A 27,303-nucleotide genomic window follows, 5' to 3' on the forward strand; every position below is an offset into this window, starting at 1 on the left:
ATTAAACTCTGCCAAACGTGAGCTTATAATCCAAAATTACAAAAGGCATAATGAGTGAGAAGTAGCAGAGATAATAAATAGAGTGGTGGATTTGGCTCATACTGGCTTACGAAAACTTATTGTTAAGTACTTAGATTAATTTTGAGAGCCAATTGTTAAAACATTGGTAACTTGAAATTTGCTATAAAGGAGTATTTACACCACAATCATTGGGAAACCCTATAAATAATCAGGGTGGGTTTGTTTGTTTTGTTTTTTTTACCACCATACCACAATGGCATAATTAGATCCAGAGTTATGGGACTTCGCAATTATGAATTTAGAATTATGAATACAAATATTTGCAATAGGTATGTTTACAATTATTAAGGATACATGATAAAGAACGAAAATAGAAAAAGAAAAGCTAGTAGAAAGAAATGGACAAATTTATGAAAGAAACAAGTAGAATGTCTAAAACAAAATATACCATCATTAAAATGAAGGAATGGTAAACTGGAAGACAGAACTGACTAAATTACACAGAATATAGCACAGACAGATAAGGATATGAGAAATATTAAATAAGACAGAGAGACATAGAAGAGAGAATGGGCCAACCTAATACATGTCTAATAAGAGGTCTGAAGGTAGAGGAGGCAATGAGGAGAGAAGCAATATTCGAAGAATACCAGGATGGTTTTGATCCTCCTGGTATTTGTGAAAGACATAAGTTCTCAGATTTAGGAATCATGATGATTTCCAAATAGAACAAATAAAACTAAATTTCCAACTGGTTACATTATAGTGAAATTGGAGAACCAAGTATAAAAACATTTTATACAAAAATATAGAAAATATTGCCTCAAAGAAACAACTATTAGATCTACAAGAGCATTCTCAGAAAAATGATACAAGCCAGAAGATAGTTGACTAACATCTTTAAGGTCTGGAGGAAAAAAAATGTCAAGCTAAATGTTATAATCAGCAAAATCATCATTCAAAAATGAAGTTGACATAAAGATAGTTTCAGTGAAAACAAATTTATCTTAATAAATTCCCACAGAAGGAACTTATAAAAAATTTATTTCAAAAATAAGGAAACTGAATGAAGGGTTTGAGTTGGAAAAAAACTGAGCAGACAGGTAAACGTAGGTAAATGTATTAGACTGAATAGACTCATATTGATTACTAATTCTGGATTGTGTTCTGAAATGAGCCCTGTTTACTTTCCTGTGGCCTATCTTTCTGCTATTTGTTTTTAGTTCTGGCAAAAAATATTTTATATTAAATGGATGACATAAGATGTTCATGTGATAACACTGAACCTGTGGCATAAAAGCAAAGGAAGAGTATCACGTTTCATATTAAAATATAAGTTTTATGGCAGCCAGCAAGTTTTCTGGGAATTGGATGAAGAAATAGAGGGTAAAGATCAGCAGGCAATTAGGGAACTGAGCAAGTCCTTTAGCATTGTGAGAGTCATGATAAGTATCACTGTAGTTCGGGTGGACTTACAGGCAATTATCCCAACACTAGCTGTAAGAAATTATGTCTAGATACATGTCTTACTTTGGATTAGCAAAAGGATGATCGATGTTGCTGGATCAGTCCCTTGGGACTACGCTCTAACAACCGCTCACAGCACTGATTTAGCTTGCTTTTCCTTTTTCAGGATCCACCTCTACTTCCCAGATCAAAACAATGTGCCTGTATCTACACCTTTTAAGAAAATACAGATACTAGATAATAGGAAATATAAAATTGAAATAGGTATTTGCCAAAAAACTATACTAGACTTGATTTTTTTTTTTTTTTTTTTTTTTGGTGAGGAAGATTCACCCTGAGCTAACATCCATTGCCCATCCTCCTCTTTTTTTTTTTTTTTATTGCTTGAGGAAGACTAGCCCTGAGCTAACATCTGCACCAATCTTTCACTTTGTATGTGGAATGCCTCCACAGCATGGCTGATGAGTGGAGTAGGTCCACACCCGGCATCCAAACCTGCAAACCCTGGGCCACTGAAGCAGAGCGTGTGGAACTTTTTAACCACTCAGCTATGGGGCCAGCCTTGAGTTGATATTTTTTAAAGAGTAAATGTCTCAATTATTCAAATAAAGTCAGACTGCAAACGGAGGGGAATTTTTGTACTCCTCAATCCTGACTGTTTTCTGGGTCTAGAAAACAGGAGGTATTGATAGATTGAACAGTTCTAGCAGACAGCCATAAAAGCAATCCCTAGAAATGAAAAAAAAAAGGAAAACAAAACCAAAAAATCTTTAAGCAAAGAAGTGATCATGAATATTCTAAAGAATGTCCTTATCCACTGTGTGTGGGATGGCGTTCAGGGTGAACAATCAGGCAGTGACCAGAAGACATTGTTTGGCTGAAGGCTTCCATGCAGGGAATGGTGGAAGCCGTATGAGAGGTACTGTCCCTGAGGTGTGCTGAGTCAAAGACCAGGGTTTGGATAGAAAATGAGATGCTCATGGGGCCAGTCCAGTGGTGTAGGGGTTATGTTCACACACTCTGCTTCAGCGGCCTGGGGTTCGCAGGTTTGAATCCCGGGCATGGACCTGCACGTGCTCATTGGGCCATGCTGTGATGGTGTCCCACATACAAAATAGAGGAAGATTGGCACAGATGTTAGCTCAGGGCCAATCTTCCTCACTAAGAAAAACGAGATGCTCATAAGAGGAATACGATGAAAGGTCTAAACACGTAAGTGGCAGGCATCACCCATACCAATTCCTGCATTAAAGAGAGGGCAGATGATTTCAGTTTTTATAGTAATTAAAGGCATAGACTAGGCTGCTATATTTCCAAAAAAGGTACTGTTCAGTGCCCCAAATTCAGGAATTTTGGAATTCTTCAGAAAAGAAATTGAGGCTTTGTTGGCTTTGAGTATAGCAGGAGGAAAAAACACCCACTTTACTATACAACTCATATTCTGTAGCTCAGAAAGTTATTCTCTTTGTCAAGAGAAGTGGGGATGAGTCTAGGAGGAGGTAGGAGAGATACTGGCTTGCTAATATAACCTTTTAAAATTTAAGGATAAGGCTCTCTACCAAAAAAAAAAAAATGATAAATAACGACCCTATAAAAATACTCTCTAGCTTAAAAAAAAATTCAGCAAACATAACTATGAATTTAATCATTCCTTTATGTAGAAAACAATTTATTATTGAAAGAGATAATTACCTTTATAATAGTTCAGCATTTTTACTACAAATGCAAAACAGAGTTGTATTTGTTTCAGAATTTTTTTGTGAGTCATTACACAAAAATGTTTTCCAAAGAAAAGAAGTTAGAAGCAGAACACCTAAATTAGAAGATATATTACCATCCTTCAGGGTGTAACTGTCTTTCCTCCTCTGTAGCAATGAACAAAATGCAGAAGTTCACTGTGACCCAGTGAAGGTAAGCAATGTGATTCATTAAAAACAAGAATCATATGCAACTGAGAGACCAAATAACTCAAACATAATTCTTATAACCAGCACATAGCTGCTGAAGCAGATAAGAACAGCCTGTAAAATCTATGTTATGACATGCCAAAACATTAATAGTTCTGACCTCTGATATTGTATCATAGATTTTATTAAGTTTTTAAAAGTTTTTCAATATTCTCTCTTGTTTCATCTTTTGTTATTCAAATGGTCTCTATATCAGAAATGAGAAACCTCAAGAAGTAGTGACAAACATGAGGAAAGAAGGAAGAAAGAATGGAGGAAGGAAAGAAGAGAGGGAGGAAAAGAGGGAGGAAGGAAAAGGACGTGGGCTCCATTTTCCGTAGTGTGTAGACAATTATTACTTCAGTGGAATTCTTCTAACTGTGGAAGAATCCAACCAGGGGCAACCCTGATTATCATTCAAAAGAAGGCTTTAATTCTCAATAGACCACAAGTATACTCCCCCTTACTCCAGAAATTTAATACAGGACTAGCAAGTAGAATCTAATCCTATAAACTGACTACCTTCTTCCTGGTTTACAAGAATTGGATCCTTGACTCTCCAGACTTTTGTCACTGACTCTCCCAGGTAGAACAATATCAAGACAATGATATATCAGAGTATGTTGCCAGCTTCTTTCTAATAAACCTATGTGCAGATCCACTTAGGAAATAATTAAATGCACCAATATCATATTTCTCAGTTTGTGATGCTCATCAAAGATAACATATAATTGAATCAATCTTTCACATATACCGGAATACAGTAAGGGGTTTTATTTTTTTTAAATCCCAGAATTATCCCTCAGAAAAGATACTGCATTATAGATTAGTCCATATAAGCCATCTAATATAATGGAACTCTCCAAATTATTTTGAGTGACAATGAGTTGTTTGGGCAAGACAAATTAATTTGAAATAACTTCAATCAGTTGGGCAAGACAAATTAATTTGAAATAACTTCAATCAGTGATAGTTTGGAAGGTTTGTAGAGATTATCTGATAGAAAAAAAGAGGCAAAGAAACTTGATACAGATCTAATTCCTGGGGGTGAGAACTCATGATTTTAAGTGTTAGACACCACTGGAATAAACCTTTTAAGCATCATTTTAAAAGAACAATTCAGAGGGTCAAGAAAATCAACTTTGAAGCCAATTTTGAAGAAGTGTAAATTAGGGAGACATTCTACTAGGCATCAAGATGTATAAAGCTATTATTTCAGAGAGTATGGTAGTGGTGTAGGGAGCTACAATGGGATAGAATAGAGAAACCAGGAAGAGGAGCAAACACATGGAAATTAGATACATGACAGGTGGCATGTGGAATTTGTAATTGGGGTATTGTTAGAAAAATATTACAGTTACTACGAACAGTTTTTTGTAAGGAAATAAAAAGAAATTAACCATCAATAACATATAATTTGATTGTAGTGCATATGTATCATTTACTTGTAAATAGATGTATGTTGGGGAAGGAGACTCAGAACATTTTTACTTACATAGGAGTGCACTATCAAAACAATCTGAAGACCCTTGTGTCAGTAAATATGCTTGGGCAACTGGTTATCCATATGGAAAATAAAATAAAGTTAGATTCTTGCCTCCCTACATAAAATAATACTTGGAGGTAGGTTAAGGACATGAATGCAAAAAAACAAACTTTTAAGATTTTAGATGATTTTTAGTATATTGTCAGTAGGATATCAGGGTAGGAAAGGATATAAAGAGATAATATTAATATATGTGATTATACAAAAATTAGGAAAAAGATCATAAACAGTAAAAAGTCAAGACATAGACTACATGTAACTAACAATGAATTAGTATAGAGAATATAGGTAAATTCTATGAATCAATATAAAAAAAGACAGAGAATCCAGTTGAAAAATGGCTAATAGATATGAAGAGCCAATTCATGGAAGAGGAAATACAAATGGCCAATAAATATATGAAGCAGCATTTGCCTTACCACTAATAAAGGACATACAAATCAAACCAAAATTAGATACCAATTTTATGCCCATTAAATTAGAAAAATTAAAAAGTCTGAAAACACCAAGTATAAGTGAGGATGCATGGTAAGAAGAACTCTCAAATCACTGCTGGAAGGAAACACTTTTGGAGAGTGATTTGGTGATTAGGTAATATTTAGGAAGATACAATAAATCTAGAAATTTCCTTTGTAGATAAATAGCCTAGAGAATTTCTCAAACACATTCACAAAGATACAGGTACAAAAATGCTTACTGGTACACATTTTAAAATCATCAAAAATTAGAAATAAGTATCTGTTAACACAAGAAGGAAAAGCACTGTGGAATGTTCACAAAATGAAGTATCATAGAGAAGTTAAAATGAAATCCTAGCTACATAAATAAATATAAATAAATCTCAAAAAAAATTTCACACAGCATTGAGTGAAAAAAGCAAGTTTAAGAAGTACATGTAGAGTGTGATGCCATCTATATAAAGTTTTAAAATAGTCAGAATAATACTGTATCAGGTAAGGATTCATCGACATAAGTTACAAGTATGAAGATGTTAAGCAATAATTCACCATAGTGGTTATCTGTGAGGAAGAAATGAATCTAATGGGTTTAGGAAAGGATATACCAGAAGCTTCAAATATCTTTAGTTCCCTACAAAATACAACAAAAATGAAGAAAATATGAAAAAAGATCTGATATTAAAAACTGAGTGGTGGAGGGGCTGGCCCCATGGCTGAGTGGTTAAGTTCACATGCTCTGCTGCAGGCAGCCCAGTGTTTCATTGGCTCAAATCCTGGGCGCGGACATGGCACTGCTCATCAAACCACACTGAGGCAGCGTCCCACATGCCACAACTAGAAGGACCCACAACGAAGAATATACAACTATGTACCAGGGGGCTTTGGGGAGAAAAAGGAAAAAATAAATTCTTTAAAAAAAAAAAATTGAGTGGTGGATGCACAGGTGTTTATTTTAAATATTTTTGGTAGGTTTGATATATTTCATAATTAAATAATTAATAATGCAGTAAGTTATGTTATATTGTTATATTGTTATGGGGATATATGTTCTATGTTATGCTATATACATATAATATACATATATACATATGTTATATTATGGGGAATCACAAAGACAAACTCTTACAGTCTTACAGGATAAATAATAAAACTGTTAGATTATGTGAAGGAGCATCCGAACCTATAGAGAGCCAGTAGAGAAACACAAGACTCAGGTGACCAGAACCAAAGAAACCAAAGCTGTACCCAAATAAGAAAAGGTGATTACTACCAAAAGTGAGCTGGCAGAGGATTAATTCATCAAACACCATGAAGAACTACAGTAACACTGCAGAAGAGAAGGAAAATGCTAACTCTTCAGAAACCAAATCTGAACTTACAGAAGACTACAATCTAACTGACAGGAAATTCAAAATAGCTATCATAAAGAAACTCACTGTTACAAGAAAACTCAGAAAGACAGTTCAATGAGCTCAGGAATAAAATTAATGAACAGAAGGAATACTTCACCAAAGAGATCGATGCCGTAAGAAAAAAACCAAACAGAAATTCTGCATACACAGAACACAATTAATGAGATTAAAAAAATAATTTAGAAGCATAAAAAAAAGAGTAGACTTTATGGAAGAGAGAATTAGTGACCTTGAAGATAGAGACCTAGAAATGGTTCAGGTGAAGGGAAAGGGAGAGCTAAGATTTTAAAAAAATGAAGATATTCTTCAAGAAATAACCGAATGAATTAGGAAAAGTAACATACGGATTATAGCTATGGCTATCCCAGAAGGAGAAGACAGGGAGAAAAGAGCAGAGAGCTTGTTCAAAGAAATAATAGCTGAGAACTTCCCAAACCTGGGGAAAGAACTGGACATACGAGTATATGAAACCAACAGAACTCCTAATTACATCAATGCAAAAAGACCTTCTCCAAGGCATATAACATTAACTGTCAAAAGTCAATGACAAAGAAAAAATATCAAGGGTGGCAAGAGAGAAGAAAATAACATAAAAAGGAACCCCTATCAGGCTTTCAGTGGATTTCTCAGCAGAAACCTTACAGGCTAGGAGGGAATGGAATGATATACTCAAAGTACTGAAAGACAAAAACTATTAGCCAAGAATACTCTATCCAGCAAAATTATCCTTCAGATATAACGGAGAAATAAAAGCTTTGTCAGATAAACAAAACCCAAGGGAGTTTATCGGCACTAGACCTGCCTTACAAGAAATAATGAAGGGAGCCCTCCTTCCTGAAACCAAAAGGCAAAGGTTTACAAAGCTTTGAGCAAGGAGATAAATAGACAAAATCAGAAAATTGCAGCTCACTATCGGACTAAGTTAGCAAATAATTATAACATAAAAGATAAAGGGAAAGAAAACACCAAAAATAACCACAAACACTTCAAGTTAGTCACAAACTCACAACAGAAAACAGAATAATTTGTGACAGCAGAAACACAGAAGGGGAAGATGAAAGGGATGAAACCTGCTTGGGCTAATGGAGATAAGAGCTTATCAGAAAATGAACTATCTCATCTATGAGGTCTTTTCTACTAACCTCATGGTAACCACAAAACAAAAATTCAGAGCAGAGTCACAAATCACAAAATAAAGAGAAAATTGAAAAAAACCATCACAGAAAACCACCAAACTGAAATAGTAGTCAGAAATACTAGGGAAAAGAAACAATGGAAATACAGAACAGCCAGAAAACAAGAGATAAAATGGCAATATTAAGCCTCATATATCAATAATCACTCTAAACATAAATGGATTGATTTCACCAATCAAAAGACACAGAATGGCTGGATGGATTAAAAAACAAGACTCAACAATTTGCTGCCTCTGGGAAACACATCTCAGCTCTAAAGAAAAACATAGGCTCAGAGGGAAGGGATGGAAGATGACACTCCAAGCAAATGGCAAACAAAAGAAAGCGGATGCAGCCATACTTATATCAGACAAAGAAGACTTCAAGAGAAAAACGATAATGAGAGACAAAGATGGGCATTATATATTGATAAAAGGGATATTCCACCAAGAGGACATAACAGTTATTCATATATATACACCTAACACAGGAGCACCAAAGTATATAAAGCAACTATGAACAGACCTAAAGGGAGAATTTTTGCAGCAACACAATAACAGTAGGGGACCTCAATACCCCACTTACATCAATGGATAGATCATCCAGACAGAAAGTCAATAACAAAACAATGGCCTTAAATGAAACACTAGACCAGATGGACTTAATAGATATATGTAGAACAGTCCATCCAAAAACAGCTGACTATACATTCTTCTCTAGCACACATGAGACAGTCTCAAAGATAGACCATATGTTGAGGAACAAGGCAAGCTTCAATAAACTTAAGAAGATTGAAATCATATCAAGTATCTTTTCCAACCACAAGGCTCTGAAATGAGAAATCAACTACAAGGAAAAAGCTGGGAAAGTCACAAATATGTGGAGACTAAACAACATGCTACTGAACAACCATTGGATCAATGCAGAAGTCACAGGAGAAATTAAAAATAAAAAACACCTGGGGGCAAACGAAAATGAAAACAAAACAAACCAACTCTTATGGGATGCAGGAAAAGCAGTACTAAGAGGGAAATTTATAGCAATACAGGCCCACCTCAACAAACAAGAAAAATCTCAAATAAGTAATCTTAAACTATACATAAAGAACTAGAAAAAGAAGAACAAACAAAGCCAAAGTCAGTAGAAGGAGGGAAACAATAAAAATCAGAGCAGAAATAAGTGAAATAGAAACTAAAAAAACAATAGAAAGGATCAATGAAACTAAGAGGTGGTTCTTTAAGAAGATAAACAAAATTGGCAAACCTATAGCCAGACTCAATAAAAAAAAAGAGAGAAGGCTCAAATAAATAAAATTAGAAATGAAAGAGGAGAAATTAAAATGGCTGCCACAGAAATACAAAGGATTATAAGAGAATACTATGAAAATCTATATGCCAACAAATTGTATAACCCAGAAGAAATGGATAAATTCTTAGTATCATACAAAACTGAATCAGGAAGAAATAGAGAATTTGACTAGACAATCACAAGTAAAGAGAACTTAGTTTAGTACCTGGTAAGTAGTAAGGGCTCAATATATAGCTATTTAAAGAGAATGGGAAGTTACTTAAAGAGAGAAGAAAGTAGGATGGGAGGGACTGATGTAGAGAGAGAGAGATGGAGATTAATGTACTTGACCAACTCACAGAACCAATTTTAGAGCTGGAAGGAACTTAAGTGCTCTCATTTTACAGATAAGGAGACTGATGCCCATAAAGGGTTAGTGACCTACTCAAGGCCACATAGGCAGTGAGCGGCAGAGCCTAGACTCCAATCCATGTTACTTGATGAGAGGTTGCAAACTTTCCATATTATCTACTTATAGGCAATATAGACAGAAGAAGGTTTAGTACTTCTCATAACAGCCTCAAGATGATGAAAATCTATAAAGTTAACAGGATGGTGTTGGTTGCTTCAGTCAGACACTAATAATCAAAACAGAAAAAGCAAGGCAAGAACAAAGATAAATGAGAAATCTAGGATTTTCTGGCACAGTTTTAAAATGTAAATATTAGATGGAATATTATTGATGAAAACGTCAGCATTACCTCCAAGGACCATGCCAGCCTGACAGCACTTTCTAAGGCGACATGCTGGGCAGTTTTTTCTGCGGATTTTATCAACAATGCAGTCATTTCTTCCGGCACATAAATAGTTATGTTGCCCTAAAAAACAAAAAAAGTAAAAATTATTTACAATATCTAAAGACCACCGGAAATTTTATGCAATGACAACTGAAAAAGGATCGGTACACATCAGCAAGGGAATGACTGTCCCAGCCAGCATCTTGCTTGGCATGACTGAATGTTGGTGATGCGACAAAGCTGCCAATACTCTACCGATGCCTTCAGGGGTGCAAATGAGGTGAATACAGCTTAGAAATCAATTCCAGGGCTCCTCTAAAAATCTTTTGTACAAGATTTCGGTGCATCTTCTTAATGGTATCAGCATATGAATGCCCTCAGACCTTTCTACTATTTCAAAATTACCTACATGTTACTGATAAGCATTAGTTATATAAGATAGTCAAGCTCTAGTAAAACCTTTTCTTTCTGGCATCTAAACCTTCAAAAGAACAGGTACAGACTAAAGAATTAAAGAGATCTCTGGAACAGACCTTTTATAAAACCTATATGGTTAATTCTATTAGAAAACCCTGGAGCCAGCTCTTAAAGGGTCTAATAATTGTGAATAGCATGGAAAAAAAAAAGTCACTGATTGTACTGACTTTATTTGCCCAGGTTATTTTGGCCACAAATTAGAAAACATGATAAATAGAAATAATGATAAAGGGAGCACAACTTAAAACAATGAGAAGTACTCAATGAAGGAGAGGACAGAAGAATTATAGAAGAAACATGGATAGAACATGTGACCCCTGGGTATTTGTGTAGAGGAAATTACTTACAGCCTTCAAAAGGTCTGGACTATGAATTTAATATGCAACAATGATTTTTAAGCCACAAATATGTCCTATTTAATAAGGCATGAAACAATCTAATTTATTTAGATTGAACAAAAATAAAAAATATTTCAGCTTAAACATGTAAATACTAATTAACTGCAAAATTTGCTTATTTGGCACTCATTTTCCAATAAATTCTTATAAAACAGACTGTGAGTCTTTTAACATCATCAGCTTACTTCTACTTTTTAAGCATGAAAAATAGTCGTCAACATAATGGGATTTCCCTATAGTATTTTCCATTAGTTGACCTTAAAATCAGATTCACTCTTCTGGCCAAAGTTTGTAGTTTAGGAACACAGAGGTACCTTACATGTGTGCTTAATCAAACACAGGAAAGGATATGACCAAAAGGCAAAAGACAAAAAGGCCACATCTATGGGATAGCTAATAACAGAATGGTCTTGATCTGGAGCATTTTTGGAAAAGCACAGACGGTCTTTTTTTTTCTTTCTTTCTGGTGAGGAAGATTGGCCCTGAGCTAACATCTGTTGCCAATTCTTCTCTTTTTGCTTGAGGAAGATTGACGCTGAGCTAACATCTGTGCCAGTCTTCCTCTATTTCGTATGTGGGACAGCGCCACAGCTTGGCTTGATGAGTAGTGTGTAGGTCCACACCCAGGATCCAAATCCTCAAACGCATGGGCTGCTGAAGCCAAGAGTGCAAACTTAGCCATTACACCACTAGGCCAGCCCCAGATGGTCTTTTCTTAAAAATATATTCCTCCATGAACTTATGTGCATGTACTCTCATATACTAGTGTTCATTTTCTTGTTTAGGAGTCCTGGGCTTTCCTCCTAATAAAGGATAGTTATGAAGCTGCACAGCTATGCCCACTAGGTTAGCAGAGTGTATTGCATGCTACTTTCTGTTTTATTTTGACTCTAGTTTATTTTTGACCACAAGTTATATTTGCAGGCTATAGGAATGACCATGGGAGTAAAGTGTGTATGAGTTTACCTATCTATCTATTTCTATCTATCTATCTATCATCTATCGTTTATCTAGGCCCTACACTGATTTCTCAAAAGAAGGGAGAACAGAAAATAGGGAGTAAAATTTTCCATCCTATACAGAGAACGAAATTAAACAAACAGCACACATGGATGAAGCTGCTGTTTGAAGGGAGGCTGATCTACTCGCTACATCTAGGTCACAGGTATACAGGAAAAAAGCCTGAAACGCCATCAGCTGGAATGCTGCTGACTTGTCTCTTTTCTATTTCTTAAAAGATTGACAACAGCACCTCCTCCTTCAGTGTCTCAGAGGGAGAGTCCTCCTTGCCAGGGCTCTCAGTCTACACTCCTGAAACCATTCCTTCCCACCTGCTTTCAAATCCTGTCCCATCAATTTTCCCCTTTCTCTCCTAAGATCTTTAGTCTCTCCCTCTTCAACGATGTTGTACTTTCTCCTCGTTTTTCCATTTCAAAAGATTCCAGCAAAAAGAAGAAAAGAAAGAAATTTTATCTCACTCTAAATTCTTTCTGAGCCCATCCCTTTCTCGGTCATCTAAATTGTTGAAAAGTCATCTTCATTTGCAATCTCTAATTACTCAACTTCTTTTACTCCTCAGCATTATGTCATTTGGCTTATATGTTCACTGTTTTTATAAAGTGTGTGACGTCATCAAAGATTTGTACATTTCTAAATGCTGTAGATTCTTTTCCTGACTTTCTGTCTAATTTGCCACTGGTGATTTCTCTCCCACCAGCCCTCCTGCTTTGTGTTTGGGGGCACGTCTCTTCTGACTCTTCATCTATCTTTCCAAGTTCCTCTGAAGTTCGCTTGGCCAATCCCTCCTCCTTTGCCTATTCGTTATACGTTGTATTCCACTGTTCACACTATGGGGATGGTCTTGCCATCTTCTCATGGCTGCAAGCTCTCATGCTGAGCTATCACCTTCCAACCATCTCTCTGTAGGTGCCTCAAACTCAATATATATGAAAAAACATTTAGTGATTATCTGGTTAAATTGTTTATTTCATAAATTGTATTATTAGAGAAAGTTTGTAACAAATTAAGGAAATTCAAAACAGAAAATCATCTACAATCTCATTACCATGAAACTATTTTCATTTTTATGTTTCCTTCCAGTCTGTCTATACAGACCTAGAGAGTGTGTAATATCTATTTGTTAATATTAGTTAAGTGAATATATACATACTTTTACAGAACTCTCATTAATTCAACAAGTATTTATTGTGTATTTATCGAATATGTCCCAACACCGTTTTTTGAATAATCCCTTTTCTTCACTTAACTGAAATGCCATCTTAGTTGTCGATACTGTAGTGTGAAGAGCTGTTGCTGAAGTCAAACTGCTTGTTCAAAGCTCAGATCTGCAGCTTACTATCCATAAGATAATAATAACAGCAACAGACAATTATTAAGCATTTACAAGCTATTTACAAGCTCTGTTATAAGCAACTTGCATGTATTAACTCACTTAATCATCACTGCCACCTTGGGAGGTATTATTGGTACCTTTTATAGATAGTTAACCTATGCACAGAGAAGTTAAGTAACATGCTTAAAGTCACACAGCTAGACTTTTTAGCTTAATTGACCTGAGAGGTAGTACAGGAATTTAAGAGTATGGACTTTGGGGCAATATTGCCTAAGTTTGAATTTCAACCTCACTAATTATTAGCTGGGTGACTTCTGGCAAGTAAAATGAAGATAATATTAGTACCTAGGGTTGTATCTAAGGATTAAATGAAGTCATGTAGTACTTAGAATAGTCTGGCACATAGCAAGTACTTAATGAATGTCTACAATAATTATCACATCCCAAAATCCTGTTCTAGATGTGACCCAAGAATTCTATACTGAGTCAAGTTATTCAGTTTTAAAAGCAACAGAAAGACATTCTCAAATATGCATAAAATCAGGAAATAATACCCCTATATACTCTTCCTAAAGAGGTTCCTACAGATGTAGCCTAGCCAACAATAAATGAATTACAATAGAGAACGCATGAGGGAGGAAGTCTGGTGTGAAAGGATATTGATAAGTACTAAATAAATTTAAATGTTATTTACCTATAAATGAGGAAATTATAGTTATGAAATAGAATGCAATTCTTATAACTCTTGGGGGGGGAGCTGAGCATTTCAAAATTTGACATTTGAGTGGGAGAGAAAATTTCTGATAATTAAGGCTACTGGCATGAAGTCACTACCTTAAGATATTGGCGTGACTCAAATCATCATGGACGGCCTGTAACAGAATGGAATGGCTTATAGAAATCTGGAAGCTAGTCCACTCTAAGCTACGGTCATCTTTAACACTAGCACTGGGCTTTCAAAACTGCAAAGCAGATGCACCACCACGCATGCAAAAGATAGGGGGTATAGCTGGAGGTTAATCTTCTCTAAGAGATTTTTTGGCCTAAGAAACACTGCAGCCAGCCAGTTTCAACTACAGCTGACCAAGATAATTGGCATGGGGCCCAGGTACTGCCTCTGTACCACGTTTGGCCAGGATTCAGAGCCACCCAGAAAGCAAGGAATGCAGAAAAAACCACTCCATTGCATGTGTCACTCCATCAGGTACCCGGCTGTGTATACAGATGGAAAAAGCTCACACCCAGATGCACTGGCTCTGTCATGACATTATCTGGAAAGTGCAAAACGTTGAACTGTGGTGGCAAATCTAGCATGATGTCTGTTGCTACCGCTTTTCTTCAGACAATAGTCCCAAATTTATATGCTGGTTTCGAAAAACACATCCATGTCTAGATCCACTTGCTTATTACCCATAAATCACAGATTGATGGCTCCAATTGCATATTGTTGCTGCTCCTCAGTTCAACATAACATTGTTACTATACAAGTCTATAAAAAGTCACTCTATTAAACCCCACAGTGCATTCCACTCTCTAACGTCCTTGCTATCTACCCACACCTTCACCACCAGGAATTACAAGACATTCAGGAGTATTTATAACCTATGGGCCGCCACAAACAGGATGAATGACACAATGATAAACAATAGTAGAGTTTATCTGCTTGGTAAATTCTTACTCAGCTTTCAAGTTTGGTCTTACTTGACTGATCACAGAAAGGCCTAGACATTTCTTCTGTGTATCAACTGCACATTCGATATATTCCTCTTATAAATGCTGTGTGCTTGTTTCGCCTAGGTTCTGTGAGAGTAGGAAGTAGGTCTTTAGATCCTTGTAACACTTGTGTCTAATAAGGGTTCAATAAATACTTGTTGAATACATGTATACCTAATTATATTTATTGTTATACTTATAGTCATAAATATACTCAACAATGTAACATCTATAATAATATTTTACTTATTGTCATATATAGTAAATAAAAAAATCATTTGTTCCAGATTTTTATTTGCCACCTTTCAATATTTATTTTTATTACGGAAGGCCTTTTATTTCAGAAAATTCATTGCCTTTTTATGGTAGTAAACCATGAGTTACATGTAGAATCCTTACCAAGCTTTTTTTTTTTTCGCTTGAGGAAGACTGTCACTGAGCTAACATCTATGTCAATCTTCCTCTATTTTTGTCTCAGCATGGCTTTGATGAGTGGTGTGTAGGTCCACGCCCAGAATCTGAACCTGTGAACCCTGGGCTGCTGAAGCAGAGTGTACAAACTTACCCACTATGCCACCAGGTCGGCCTCAACAAACTTATTTTTAACATCTACCTTTGGAAAAACAGAGAATTTATTATCTCTGAAAAATCTGTTTAATGATCTGAAAAAAGGGATTAGTGAATAATTATATTTATATATTGTTTCTAATGGCTCTTTTTTAACATTTTAATATAACTTCAAGTGTTACTATTACTAAAAAGATCATATTCTGTGAAAATAAAAGCACTATTAAAGTGTGATTAGATCATTTTATTTGACTAGTGACTTAAAAAATTTTAGATACATGACAAACAAAATTCTATTTTAATTGAAATGAAATCTCTTTATTATAAGCTAGGAAGAGATTTCCCTTTAAAATAAGAAATCTGTATTATTTGTGTTGTCTCTCAATATGAGAACAAGTGAACATATTTCACTTTGGTTTGAGAGAAGTCACAATTTGTCATGGCTTTTTTTGAGGAGGAAATAGGTAGTAAATAACAGGAGAAATGAGTACAGATGTTCAAGAGAGAAAGCAGCAAAGAAGAGAAAGTATAATATGACCCACTGAAAAGGGAGGCTTGAGGCAACGTGAGCTGGTGCTTATGGGGACACTCTTTCCACCTGCAAACACACAAATGCTGGATAAACTATGACGAAGCATGCTGTTTAATTACATTCTAGGCCAAAAAAAAAAAAAAGAAAAAGGGAAATCCCTGTAAGCCAGAAATGAAAGCCAGAGTGGTAAACTGGAGAGGACTCAGCAATGGCCCCAGAATGTTTCAGATGCAGATATAAGACCAGGAGCCAAGCACTGGGGTTTGAAGCCCTTAGGGGCTGGGATACATGACCTCAGGCCCACTGGGAGAGAGGGGCAGGAAATGAACTCTGCATAAAATGTAGAATCTCAAACGGCCATCTCATCCTTGAATAAGGCTAGAAGACACTCCTCAGAATATGCCAATGAAGCCAAGAATCTGTCCGAAACTTGGGTGGGGAGAAGACTCATCCGTGACTAAAAACAAAACAAACAAAAGTCTTGGCCTTTACAGGAGGTGAATTTTCACTTCCACTTGCTGTAGGAATCTGTACCAAGGAACAAATACTGGTCTAGGATCAGTGAAATTCCTAGGGTCTAGGGAGAGGCAAATGCAAAACTCATCTGTTAGGACAGGTATGCACATATGCAAAAAAAGATCTGTATAAGAATATTTACAGGAGCAATGTTCATAATAGCCCCACAGTGAAAATAACCCAAATGGTCATCTATAGCATAATGAAAAACAAACTATTTTATTTATTCAATGCATTATTATACAGCAATGAGAATGAATGTCTAAATCATGCAAAAATGTGAATAAACTCCATAAGCATAATGTTGTGTAAAAGAAGTAGACATAGAAAAATACTGTATGATCCCATTAATATAAAGTTCCCAAACAGTCAAAACCATCTATGATGTTAGAAGGTGGGATGGTAGTTACTTTTGGGGAGTGATTAGAAGGGGTACAATGGGCCGCCCTGGTGGCGCAGCAGTTAAGTTCACATGTTCCATTTCTCGGCAGCCCGGGGTTCACCAGTTCGGATCCCGGGTGTGGACACGGCACCGCTTGGCACGCCATGCTGTGGTAGGCGTCCCACATATAAAGTAGAGGAAGATGGGCACGGATGTTAGCTCAGGGCCAGCCTTCCTCAGCAAAAAGAGGAGGAGTGGCAGCAGATGTGAGCTCAGGGCTAATCTTCCTCAAAAGAGAAAAAATAAAGAGAGGGGAAAAAAAAGAAGGGGTACAAGGGGGCTTCTGGGAAGCTAATGATTTTTTAATTTTTTGACTTGGTTGATAGTAACATGGTTTCATTTACTTAGTGATAATTCATTAAGCTCTACACCTTTAATTTGAGAACTTTTCTGAAAATATTTATGTCAATAAAAAGTTTCTTTCTTTCTTTTTAAAAATAGTTCCACCCAAGAGGACAGCCTAGAGGGCACTGTTATCCAGCAGGAGTCTGTGCAGGGCTGACCACTGAAGTCCAGAGGCTGAGGGTCAGAGTCAGAAGTGTCCAGAGAAGAGAGAGGCATCACCTACATTACAGGATTACAGCTGGAGTTTCCCAGTGAAATATCCCCGAGAATCCCACCAAAGTATCCTATTCGAGAAAGAGTCAGCTATAATCATCCACTAAACACACAGAACTCTTGTGACAGTCATATATGTACCTGCCAAGTATAACTGTGTCCTTCCTTTTAACCCCTATTCCTATATCTTTGCCCTGAAAAGATAAAAGATTAGCTGCTAATGGGGCTTGGGAGTGTGAGCAGAGTAAACAGTGAAGGTGATCTTGTTCATTCTTCCCTGCAGGCTTTAGGCCCCAGGGAGTGCTGAGCTGGAGTAAAGGAAAAAGCCTAAGTTAGCTGAGAGTTTGGAATTTTGACTATAAGGCTGGTCTGTGCATTTTGATTACTGAAATGAGATTATTTTTCCAATGAAAAACTATGGGATTGGACTAAGATTTTGTGCAAAGGATGGAAGAACTAGCCCACAGTTAGATGTTATGCTCATATTGGTATTTTGAAGAAACACACATACACACACACACACATATATGGATAAAACAATCAGGCAATTGTTTTAATGTTGCTAGAAATATAAGTGTAAACCAGTGGTTCTCAAGTAGAGGCAATTTTCCCACCCCCTCTCTTGGACATTGCCCAATGCCTGGGGACAATTTTGGTTTACATAACTAAGGAGATAGGTGTTACTGAGGAGAGGCCAGGGATGGGATGCTGCTAAACATCACACAAGACACAAGACAGTCCCCACAATAAGAATTAACTGGCCCAAAATGTCAATAGTGCTGAGGTTGAGAAACCTTGACATAAACTCATGATCATTCCACTTTTTCAAAAAGAAATATTTTCTAGGTCTGTCCACTGAATATGTCCAGAAGCTAAGAAAACCACAGCAGCAATAAATGCTAGGATCCAGGTTGTCATGTCTAATGTCATTTTCATCTAAAAGGAACCAGAGCTCCTTGGAGATGTGGCTGATAAGGACTGGGGAAGGAAATGGACAAGTTGAGCCTAGGATGCTTTGTTGTAACAGAATTTGATGTAATTGGGAGTTAATGAAATTGTTTCAAAGCCACAGTGACCAAAGGTAAGACAATTTGAAAGTCAGAAAGAATTGAGTTGATGTGATTAAAAACACTGACTATAGAAAAAGCCATGACTACAGAACATGTAAAAAAGGAACAAACTCCAGGCTGGTCCAGCGGGGCATAGTGGTTAAGATGATGTGCTCTGCTTTGGCAGCCCAGGGTTCGCAGGTTCGGATCCCAGGCACGGACATAGCACTGCTCACTGAGCCATGCTGTGGTGGCATCTCACACAAAACAGAGGAAGACTGGCATAGATATCAGCTCAGTGACAATCTTCCTCAAGCAAAAAGAGGAAGACTGGCAACAGATGTTAGCTCAGGGCCAATCTTCCTCTCTCTCTCTCTCACACACACACACACACACACACACACACAAAAGGAACAAACTCACTGGAAACTACTGAAGGCTGCTAGGGCACAAACTTATTACTTTAAAAATTGATAATGAAAAGAAAATATGCATCTAATAGGTCTTCGAGTATAAATTGTATTTTAAGATTACCAAATTGCCTTTTGGAAAAAAGAAAGAACTATAAAAAAGATTTACAGCTGATAAAATCAGAAGTAGCATATCATCTTTTTGCAATCCCTAACAAAATGACCACCAGTTGTCTAGTCTGAAAAGACAATTAAAATACTCCTCCATTTTCCAACTACATAGCTGTGTGACACCAGATTTTCTTCATATCCTTCAACCAAACAAAATATTGCAACAGATTGAATGTAGACAAAGGTATGAGATACAGCTGTATTCTATTAAGGCAGACATTAAAATGACTTATAAAAACGTAAAACAATGTCACTGTTGTCATTAAATTTTTTTGGTTTAGAAAATTAACATTTAATGAATTTGCTTTTTTTAAGTGAATTAATAAGAAAATTTCAAAAAAATAGTTTTCATTTCTAATATGATAAATATTGACAGATATAATTCACATAAAGACTCCTAAGGTTCTCAATAATTTTTAAGCATATAAAGGGGTTGAGCACATTATCAGGCATTATACTAGCAACTTAACTGGTTGATTTCATGTAATCTTTATAACAAAATAGATACTACATAGGTATTTAATTTTTCCAAGGGGAAATGGCTAATAAGATACATGGAAATACCTAAGGATAGAGTAGACATAAAGAGTCTTGGGCTGGGAACAAAGAGGGCACAGAATATGCCCTTTGAGAACAGAGACACAGGCACTGGGCATCAGACATGAGCATGTGACACCTGAAGGGGGCTGCTGGGGAGAGTTACATCATGCTAGTGGATAGCAAGGGCAGAGAGAATGGCACCTCCCAGCTCTAACAGAAGAATATTGCTAAGGTTCAGCCTGAATCAGAAGCCACTCCTGGAATCCTAATTTCACTCAAGTATCAGACACACAGGTACTTAGTAGAGGCTGGGCACATTCGCAAACCCTCACACATCAATGAGAACATACGATGCCTTCACCCAAGAACAGCAACTCAGCTTGATTGAATTCTGACCAATCCCAGCATTTAGTGCTTCAAAGAAGAATTCTAACATCAGCCTAACTTTTATTTCTTGGTAGTTCACTAGTTTTTGTTTTGTCCTATTTAAACTCATTTAGGATGTTTTCTTTCTACGTAAAATTAAACATTTTTTCAATATATGCAAAGGGTGGCTTTTTTCATTATATTTGTTTGGGACACAGTGAGCCCTTCTGATGTACAAAGAAAAATTTTTATTTAACTGTTAAATTTACTTCTGCTATCCAAGGTCTACCACCTATTAACTATAAAAACAAAGCCGACCATGTCACTTCCCAGCTTAGACGCTGGTTCCCCTCTGAGTAAAACAGGACTTAATAAGTACTTGATAAGCATAAAAGACAGTTAGGCAGATCATTGAAATGCAGATTTCTAAGTCCCTTACCTACATAGTTTGATTCAGCATATCTGAGGTGAGGTTCAGCAATCTTTATTTTAAGCCCATACCCCAGGTGATTCTGAGGCAGAATGGGTTGAAGACCAAATTGGAAGGAACACTGGCTTACCAAACAAAATCCAAAGTAGAAGAGGAGCTAACTTTTGGACCTAATAGTTTGAGATGTTCAGTAGTCATCTATGAAGGTATCAGGTCTGCAGTTGGATATACGAGTCTGGAGTTCAGGGGAAAAGTCTGGGCTAGAGACAGAAATTTGGGAGAGATACTATGGATGATTTAGCTAAAGCCATGAGACTAGATTACATCTCCAAGGATGTGTCATACAAACAGACAGGAAGGGGTCCAAATACTGAGCACTGGGCCCTCCAATGTTAAAAGCTAAAGAGGAGGAGACTGAACAGGAGCCAGAGAGGAAAGTCAAGAGTGAGGTCTCCTGAAAGCCAAGTGAAGAAAGTATTTCCAGGAAAGTGGAGTGATCAACTGTCAAATGCTATCAATAGATCACATCAGATGGGACTGAGAGTTGCCCATCAGATTTGCAATGTGGTAACCTTCACAGGAGTGTTGGTAGAGGCAGTGGTAGAGACAAAAGACTGATTAGATTAGGTTTGAGGGAGAACGGGAGAAGAAAATTCACTGGAGGAGTTTGGCTGCAGGAGGAGCAGAAAAATAACTGGTTGCTGAAGGATGAGTAAAATCAACAGAAGTATTTCGGTTTTATTTTACTTAAAGATGGGAGAAGTAATAGCATATTTACATGCTGATGGGAATGATAGAGCAGAGAAGACAGAAATAATGATTTAGCGAGGAGGGGAAAAATTGCTGGAGCCTGCCCTTGAGTTGACAGGAGAAGTCTGGATGTGGGGCAAAGGGGAGAGGGCTGGCCTTGAAGAGGAGTGCAGATCCCCAGGAACAGGAGGAAAAGTCAATTATGCATTAGATGCCACAGGAGTACATGTGGTGGTGTGGTGGTAGCAGTTTCATGAAGTTTTCTCAGAAAATTAGGAAGCAAGGTCATCAGCTGAAAGTGAGGGTAGGAGAGTGCTGGAAGGCTGAGGAGAGAGGGAAGGTGGAAGACAGTCGTCCAGAAGCCATGGACAATGAATGGACTGTTTGCAGGGCAGATTACTTGTCATGATATTCATTTTTCAATACCACCTACCGATTATGCAAAATTTCTTTTCCCCTGAAATTCAGCTAGCAAATTTCTACCCTCCCTGATATAAATCAGTGTTCATTACAAATAATTAGGACAAAGAGACTCTAAATAATGAGTAAGATATAATGTAGTATAAGAGAGAAGGTTCTCTGGGTTCCATCCTCAGCTCTGCCATTTATTCGCTATTTGCCTGTGCAAGCGATTTAACCTCTTTGTGCTTCATGTAATACATACATTCGAGTTCCTGGCATGTAATAAGTGTTAATGTATATGCCACCATTATTCATAAATATATTCAGAACCATGCCAGTGAAACTCTTGGAAGACTTTTTTAAGAAGTTAGAAAAATTTTTATCTATAATGTACTTATACTGTGTGCACAACAAAATAACATAACAACAGAATCATCTGCAGACACCCATTCTTCTAAATGCTCTCTACATCACAAAGATGTCTTGCAAAAGGGAGCTACTCTCATTTTTCTATCAAAAACATTGTCTCGAGGGGCTGGCCTGGTGGTGCAGTGGTGAAGTTCGCACCTTCCACTTTGGCGGCCTGGGGTTTGCCAGTTTGGATCCTGGGTGTGGACATGGCACCGCCTGGCAAGTAATGCTGTGGTAGGTGTCCCACATATAAAGCAGAGGAAGATGGGCACGGATGTTAGCTCAGGGCCAGTCTTCCTCAGCAAAAAGAGGAGGATTGGCAGCAGATGTTAGCTCAGGGCTAATCTTCCTCAAAAACAAAACAAAAAAAACGTTGTCTCTACCTTGAAGGGGCAGATGAAGTGTCCCTTCTGCTAAATATCTTCTAAGTAACATCTACTGAGAAACTTGTTCTCATAGAGAAGGTCAGCAATTCAGAACACATATCCTTTTATAAAGGAAAATATGTAGTTCATCCTTAAATTTGACAACTCTTTTTAAGTACTGTGCACTGAGAAAAGCACTGCGTGGTAAAAAAGATTTTATATTGCTAAATATTTTTAAGATTCTACTGTATTTTAAGGGCCTTGTGCTAAAAATCAACCGCAGTAACGACATCTTGCAGAGCTTCGTTCATTTAAGATTTCAACTTGTTTGCTGCCATATATAACTTGCCTACGAAGGAAGCAGTAAATGAATTTCATATATGATGTTAACTGTAACCTTAACCTGAAATCTTTTTTTTTAATATCACAGCAACAATCCTATCAGTGGTTTATGCAGTCTTTCCATAGAACATTCCTTTAGTAAAGAAGGCAATTACTATTGAGACTATATCTTTTCTATATATATCTTTGCTTTACTGATTCATAAAAAAGTTTTTTTCTATATTTCACTATTGAAACAGAACCTAGCAACCAGTAAAACCTGATGATAAAGTATCTAGTGATGATGAGATAATGTTAACTCAGATAAAATCCAACTCTCAAATGCCTCCTGTCCTCCAGGCAGCTCCTATTCCCCCAAATTAAGAAGACAGTGAGGCTAGGCAGAAAAAAGGTAGGCAACTCCCAATCAGCCTTAATCTGTGAGAATCTCCCCAGGTGGGCCAACAAAACTGGTACTGACTAACCAGGAGATTTCCTGGACTCCTTGCCTAGGAGATCTAGAATCTTTTCCACCAATGTTTAAGCGCAGTGTAAAACCACAATCAAGACTGGATGGATTTGGATTATACAGTGGACCGCTGAGCTCTAAACCATCTGGCTGTGCAAGTTTACCCCAATCATTTCATTGGCCTCATAGTAATACCACCTAGCATTTGACTGAATTGAATTTTTTGGTGATTACCTTTTGGCAGTAATTCACTGTCATATAAACCAAGACATAATGAAACTCCACGTTCTTCCATCTGTCTAGTAAACCTTCCACACTACAATTTTTTCTAATATTTGATTTCTTTAAATCCTGAGCAATATTCTCTATGTATCTTTCAAAAGTATTTGCTGAATGCATTTAGCTTGCTACCAAGTTGTTTTACATGCATTATTTCAGTCATTTATACTAGGGTAGGAAGAACAGCAAGAACCTGCATATGTGGATTTTTACTTGGGAAACCTCAAAGAAGACTTCTAAACATTTTTCATTAGGTTAAGGGAAATTTGTGAATGACTAAATTGAATATTGCATGACCCTAAACATTGCTGAAAAAATGGCAGAGGTTTGGCTTCAGGTTCCGAGTACTACTTCAAATGTCTCGTTTATAATAATGGCTTCATATAGTTATTAACCAATAAGTCTAGCAAAATATATGCTTAGAGCAAGGTCCATCTTTTATGAAACCTATTTAAATACATATTTCAAATTATCTTCCTAATAATTTCTAATTTTTTTGATTTCTTGACAGATCTGATGACGTTGTCTAGTTTAGAGCTCTGCATCTGCCTGATGAGTAGCTATTACTGGAGGTAGGAGAAATTTCAGCTCTACCATTTTTCTTGTTCACTTGTGCTTAAATTAATCGGTATTATCTTCAACCTGTGGTTTCTCTGTGGTCCAGATAAGCTGTAGTACTTCGCCATACCCTAAGCATGAATCCAGGGGGGAGTTTGCACGCCTCTATGCCTCTGCACCATGGAGCTTGGGCACTTCCATCAGGAGGCCTTGTCCTCCATAAGTGGTTTATGCCTCTGATGTATGCATTGAGAGTGTGCTAAGACAGATACCATTGCTATCAATGAGTCCTTTCTTATTTTTGAATAAGAATAAACATAAATACAAGTTCTAACATTTTCTTCACACACCTCAAATGCAACATCCCTGGGGTGTGTGAATCATATTAGAAAACCAGAGCTCTAGTGTATTTTGGGAGAAACGGCCCACTCCAGCTCTAATAAAGGCTCTTGGCTAACACTGCTGCTGTCCTTTCTTGCCAACCTCCTTTGCCACACATACTGGATATCACCACCTCCCTTCATTTCCCCAAAACAACAGTAACAGGGTGATTATGTAAAGCAAAAAATCTACTTAAGGTTTGAGAGTAGCTGGAGGTAATAAATACATAAGGCAGTAAATAATCCCAAATTTGTTGTCAGACATCACCATTCCTAGGGATTTATCGATCACTCCCTGCGATAGGAAACTTCTCACAGGCATTTATTTCTTGAGCCCTTGCCCCTTACTCTATTTCCTCCTCCTTGCCCCAGCTGCCAGTGACAACTCTCTAATTTATACTACAATTGTACACAGAGAGGGATTCAGTTCTTCACACTTCCATCGCCCCCAACCCACAGTGGGCTCTGGACTGACTTTGCATAAAGAAACTTTCACTAAAGTGCTCTGCTTAACGAGAGATCAACCATTGTGGTCTCTACTGTTAGCAACACAAACACTGCCACAAACTTTGGAATTTATAACTGAAAAATTAAAAATGTTTATCTCATGCTTACGCAAGATTCATTTCTCTCCTATGCGCCCCCAGTAATTAAACACCAGAGTTATCTGCTCCCTATCCTATGCTTCCACAATTCGTACTTCAGACCTCCCATAAATATTACTAGACTATATTTTAATAATGTGTTTATATTTCTTTTTCCCTAACTTATGAATTTGGCTGATTCATTTTTGAGTCTCAATATCTACCATAAATCCTGGCACAAAGAAGTCACTAAATATCTTTTTGTTTTTGTATGAAGGAATAAATGACCAAATGAATGAGTAAACTGACAGACGAGAATGTCTCAATTCTCAGAAGTTATGTTGTGCACAAAAGATTATATTATTTCAATATTCTGGTGAGTATATTATGTGGAATATAATATATACAATTTGAAATTAAACCACATCTCATAAGCCACGTTATCAGCTCCATAGGTGTTCTCTCTGACTCAAAGGCATCTAACCTCGTTCAAATCCATTTTGCACGGCGCCCTGAGGATGATCCTCTCTAAACACTACTTTCAACATCACTCCTTCACTTAGTAAAATAATCATATACTTCCTACTTCTTTAGATCAAAGTTCCCCTATCTACATTTTTTCCCCCAAAAATAATTATTTTGTGGAACTTTCATTATGCCACTCAACTTGGCTCCCATCTACCCAATGAACGTATTCCTCTCAGCTCCCGCCTGGCTCAGCTCCTTAGTGCACCATCTCCGGATTGTTTTCATGCCCTAGTAGTTTCCTGGCCTCAGTCTTGCCTATTCACTGCAAACATATTAATTTCCCTAAAGTATTGCAATATGTCACTAAGGTGCTCAAAAATCTTTAGAGGCATCTCATTCTCTACTCAGTTGGTTGCCAAACACCACATTGTGTATTCCACATTTTTTCAACCCTTTGTTTAATAATAATAATTTTCACCACTCTTTTTTGGCAGTGGTACCTAACTTTTCTGGAGGGGTGTCACTGATGCCTTTGAAAATATTGTGCGAGGGATCACCCGAGAAAAAAACACAAAAATGTTATATATAATTACAGGGGATTCTTGGATCCCTGACCATGTTCTACGCTTTAGCTAAATTGTGCTTTTGCTCATTTGATACTTTTTGTTTATAAGAGTCATTATTACAACTCTTGCTATCAAAATCATGCATTTTCAACAGTCCATCTAACGTGCTACCTTCCCAACAAAAATAATTTTGGTCTTCCTATTTAAATATGATCTTTTCCCCCTGGAAATCCAAACCACATTTAGTTTATATTACCTATGTTATACTTACTTATGGAGTTGTCTTATCTCCCTGATGAAATTAAAAACTCCATGAGGTTAGGTAATATGACTTATTTATTTTTTGTAGCTCTCTGCAGAACCCAGCATGGTAGTAAAAGTATAGGAAGAGAGATAATAATAATTATAGTAATTTTCAACCTGCTACTTTGCAAAACTCCAGCGGGCACCATGTTCAACAAAGTCTAAGAATTTATTTCTTAGTACGTCTGAAACCTTTTGGGCCAGATATGTTTCAGAATTCAAAATTGTTTAGATTTTAGAAAGATGATATAGAGCAAATCTTCATAATGAAACACATTAATATCTATGCAACAAAATGTATGAACATTCACATAGCCTATAAAATGAAAGTTCAGGTCAGGTCAGGTAAGGTATTATTATTGTTATGTTTTGCTGAGGAAGATTCGCCCTGAGCTAACATCTGTTGCCAATCTTCCCCTTGTTTTGTATGCAAGCTGCTGCCACAGCATGGCCACTGACAGACAAATGGTGTAGGTCCGTGCCCAGGAATTGAACCCAGGCTGCCAAAGCAGAGTGCACCAAACTTAACCACCAGGCCTCTGGGGCTAGCCCTCAGGTAAGGATTACTGATGAATGACTACAAGAAAACTCTAGTTTGCAGGGCTTTTTGGATATTGAGATTGTGAATGAGGAATTGTGGGCCTCTGTCAGTTCTTGGCTCCATCTAGCCAGGCTGGATTCTGCAATTTATAATGCAGGGTGACCTCAACCTTTTACTTGGAATTTTCTGCTCTAACTGTATTCTTTAATGGTCTCTTTCAACTTTCTAGGGTACCTGAAGGTCAAAAGTGGTGCACTACAGCCACTACACAGCAC

At 37.0% G+C, this 27,303-nt stretch overlaps 1 protein-coding gene across 3 annotated transcripts in view; it reads right to left on the minus strand.

Moving 5' to 3' along the window:
- PGR (progesterone receptor) overlaps positions 1–27,303 on the minus strand; it is a 73,914-nt gene that overhangs the window by 33,166 nt on the left and 13,445 nt on the right. For all 3 annotated transcript variants that reach the window (XR_011540800.1, XR_011540799.1, XM_070623016.1), the window contains exon 3: positions 10,074–10,190. Coding sequence is in view for 1 of the 3 variants with exons in the window: in XM_070623016.1 (XP_070479117.1) it covers positions 10,074–10,190 (117 nt within the window). In the remaining 2 variants the exon portion in view is untranslated. The remainder of the gene's footprint in view (positions 1–10,073; positions 10,191–27,303) is intronic.

The sequence above is a fragment of the Equus przewalskii genome, chromosome 6 (assembly GCF_037783145.1).
Source record: "Equus przewalskii isolate Varuska chromosome 6, EquPr2, whole genome shotgun sequence".
Lineage (NCBI taxonomy): Eukaryota > Metazoa > Chordata > Mammalia > Perissodactyla > Equidae > Equus > Equus przewalskii.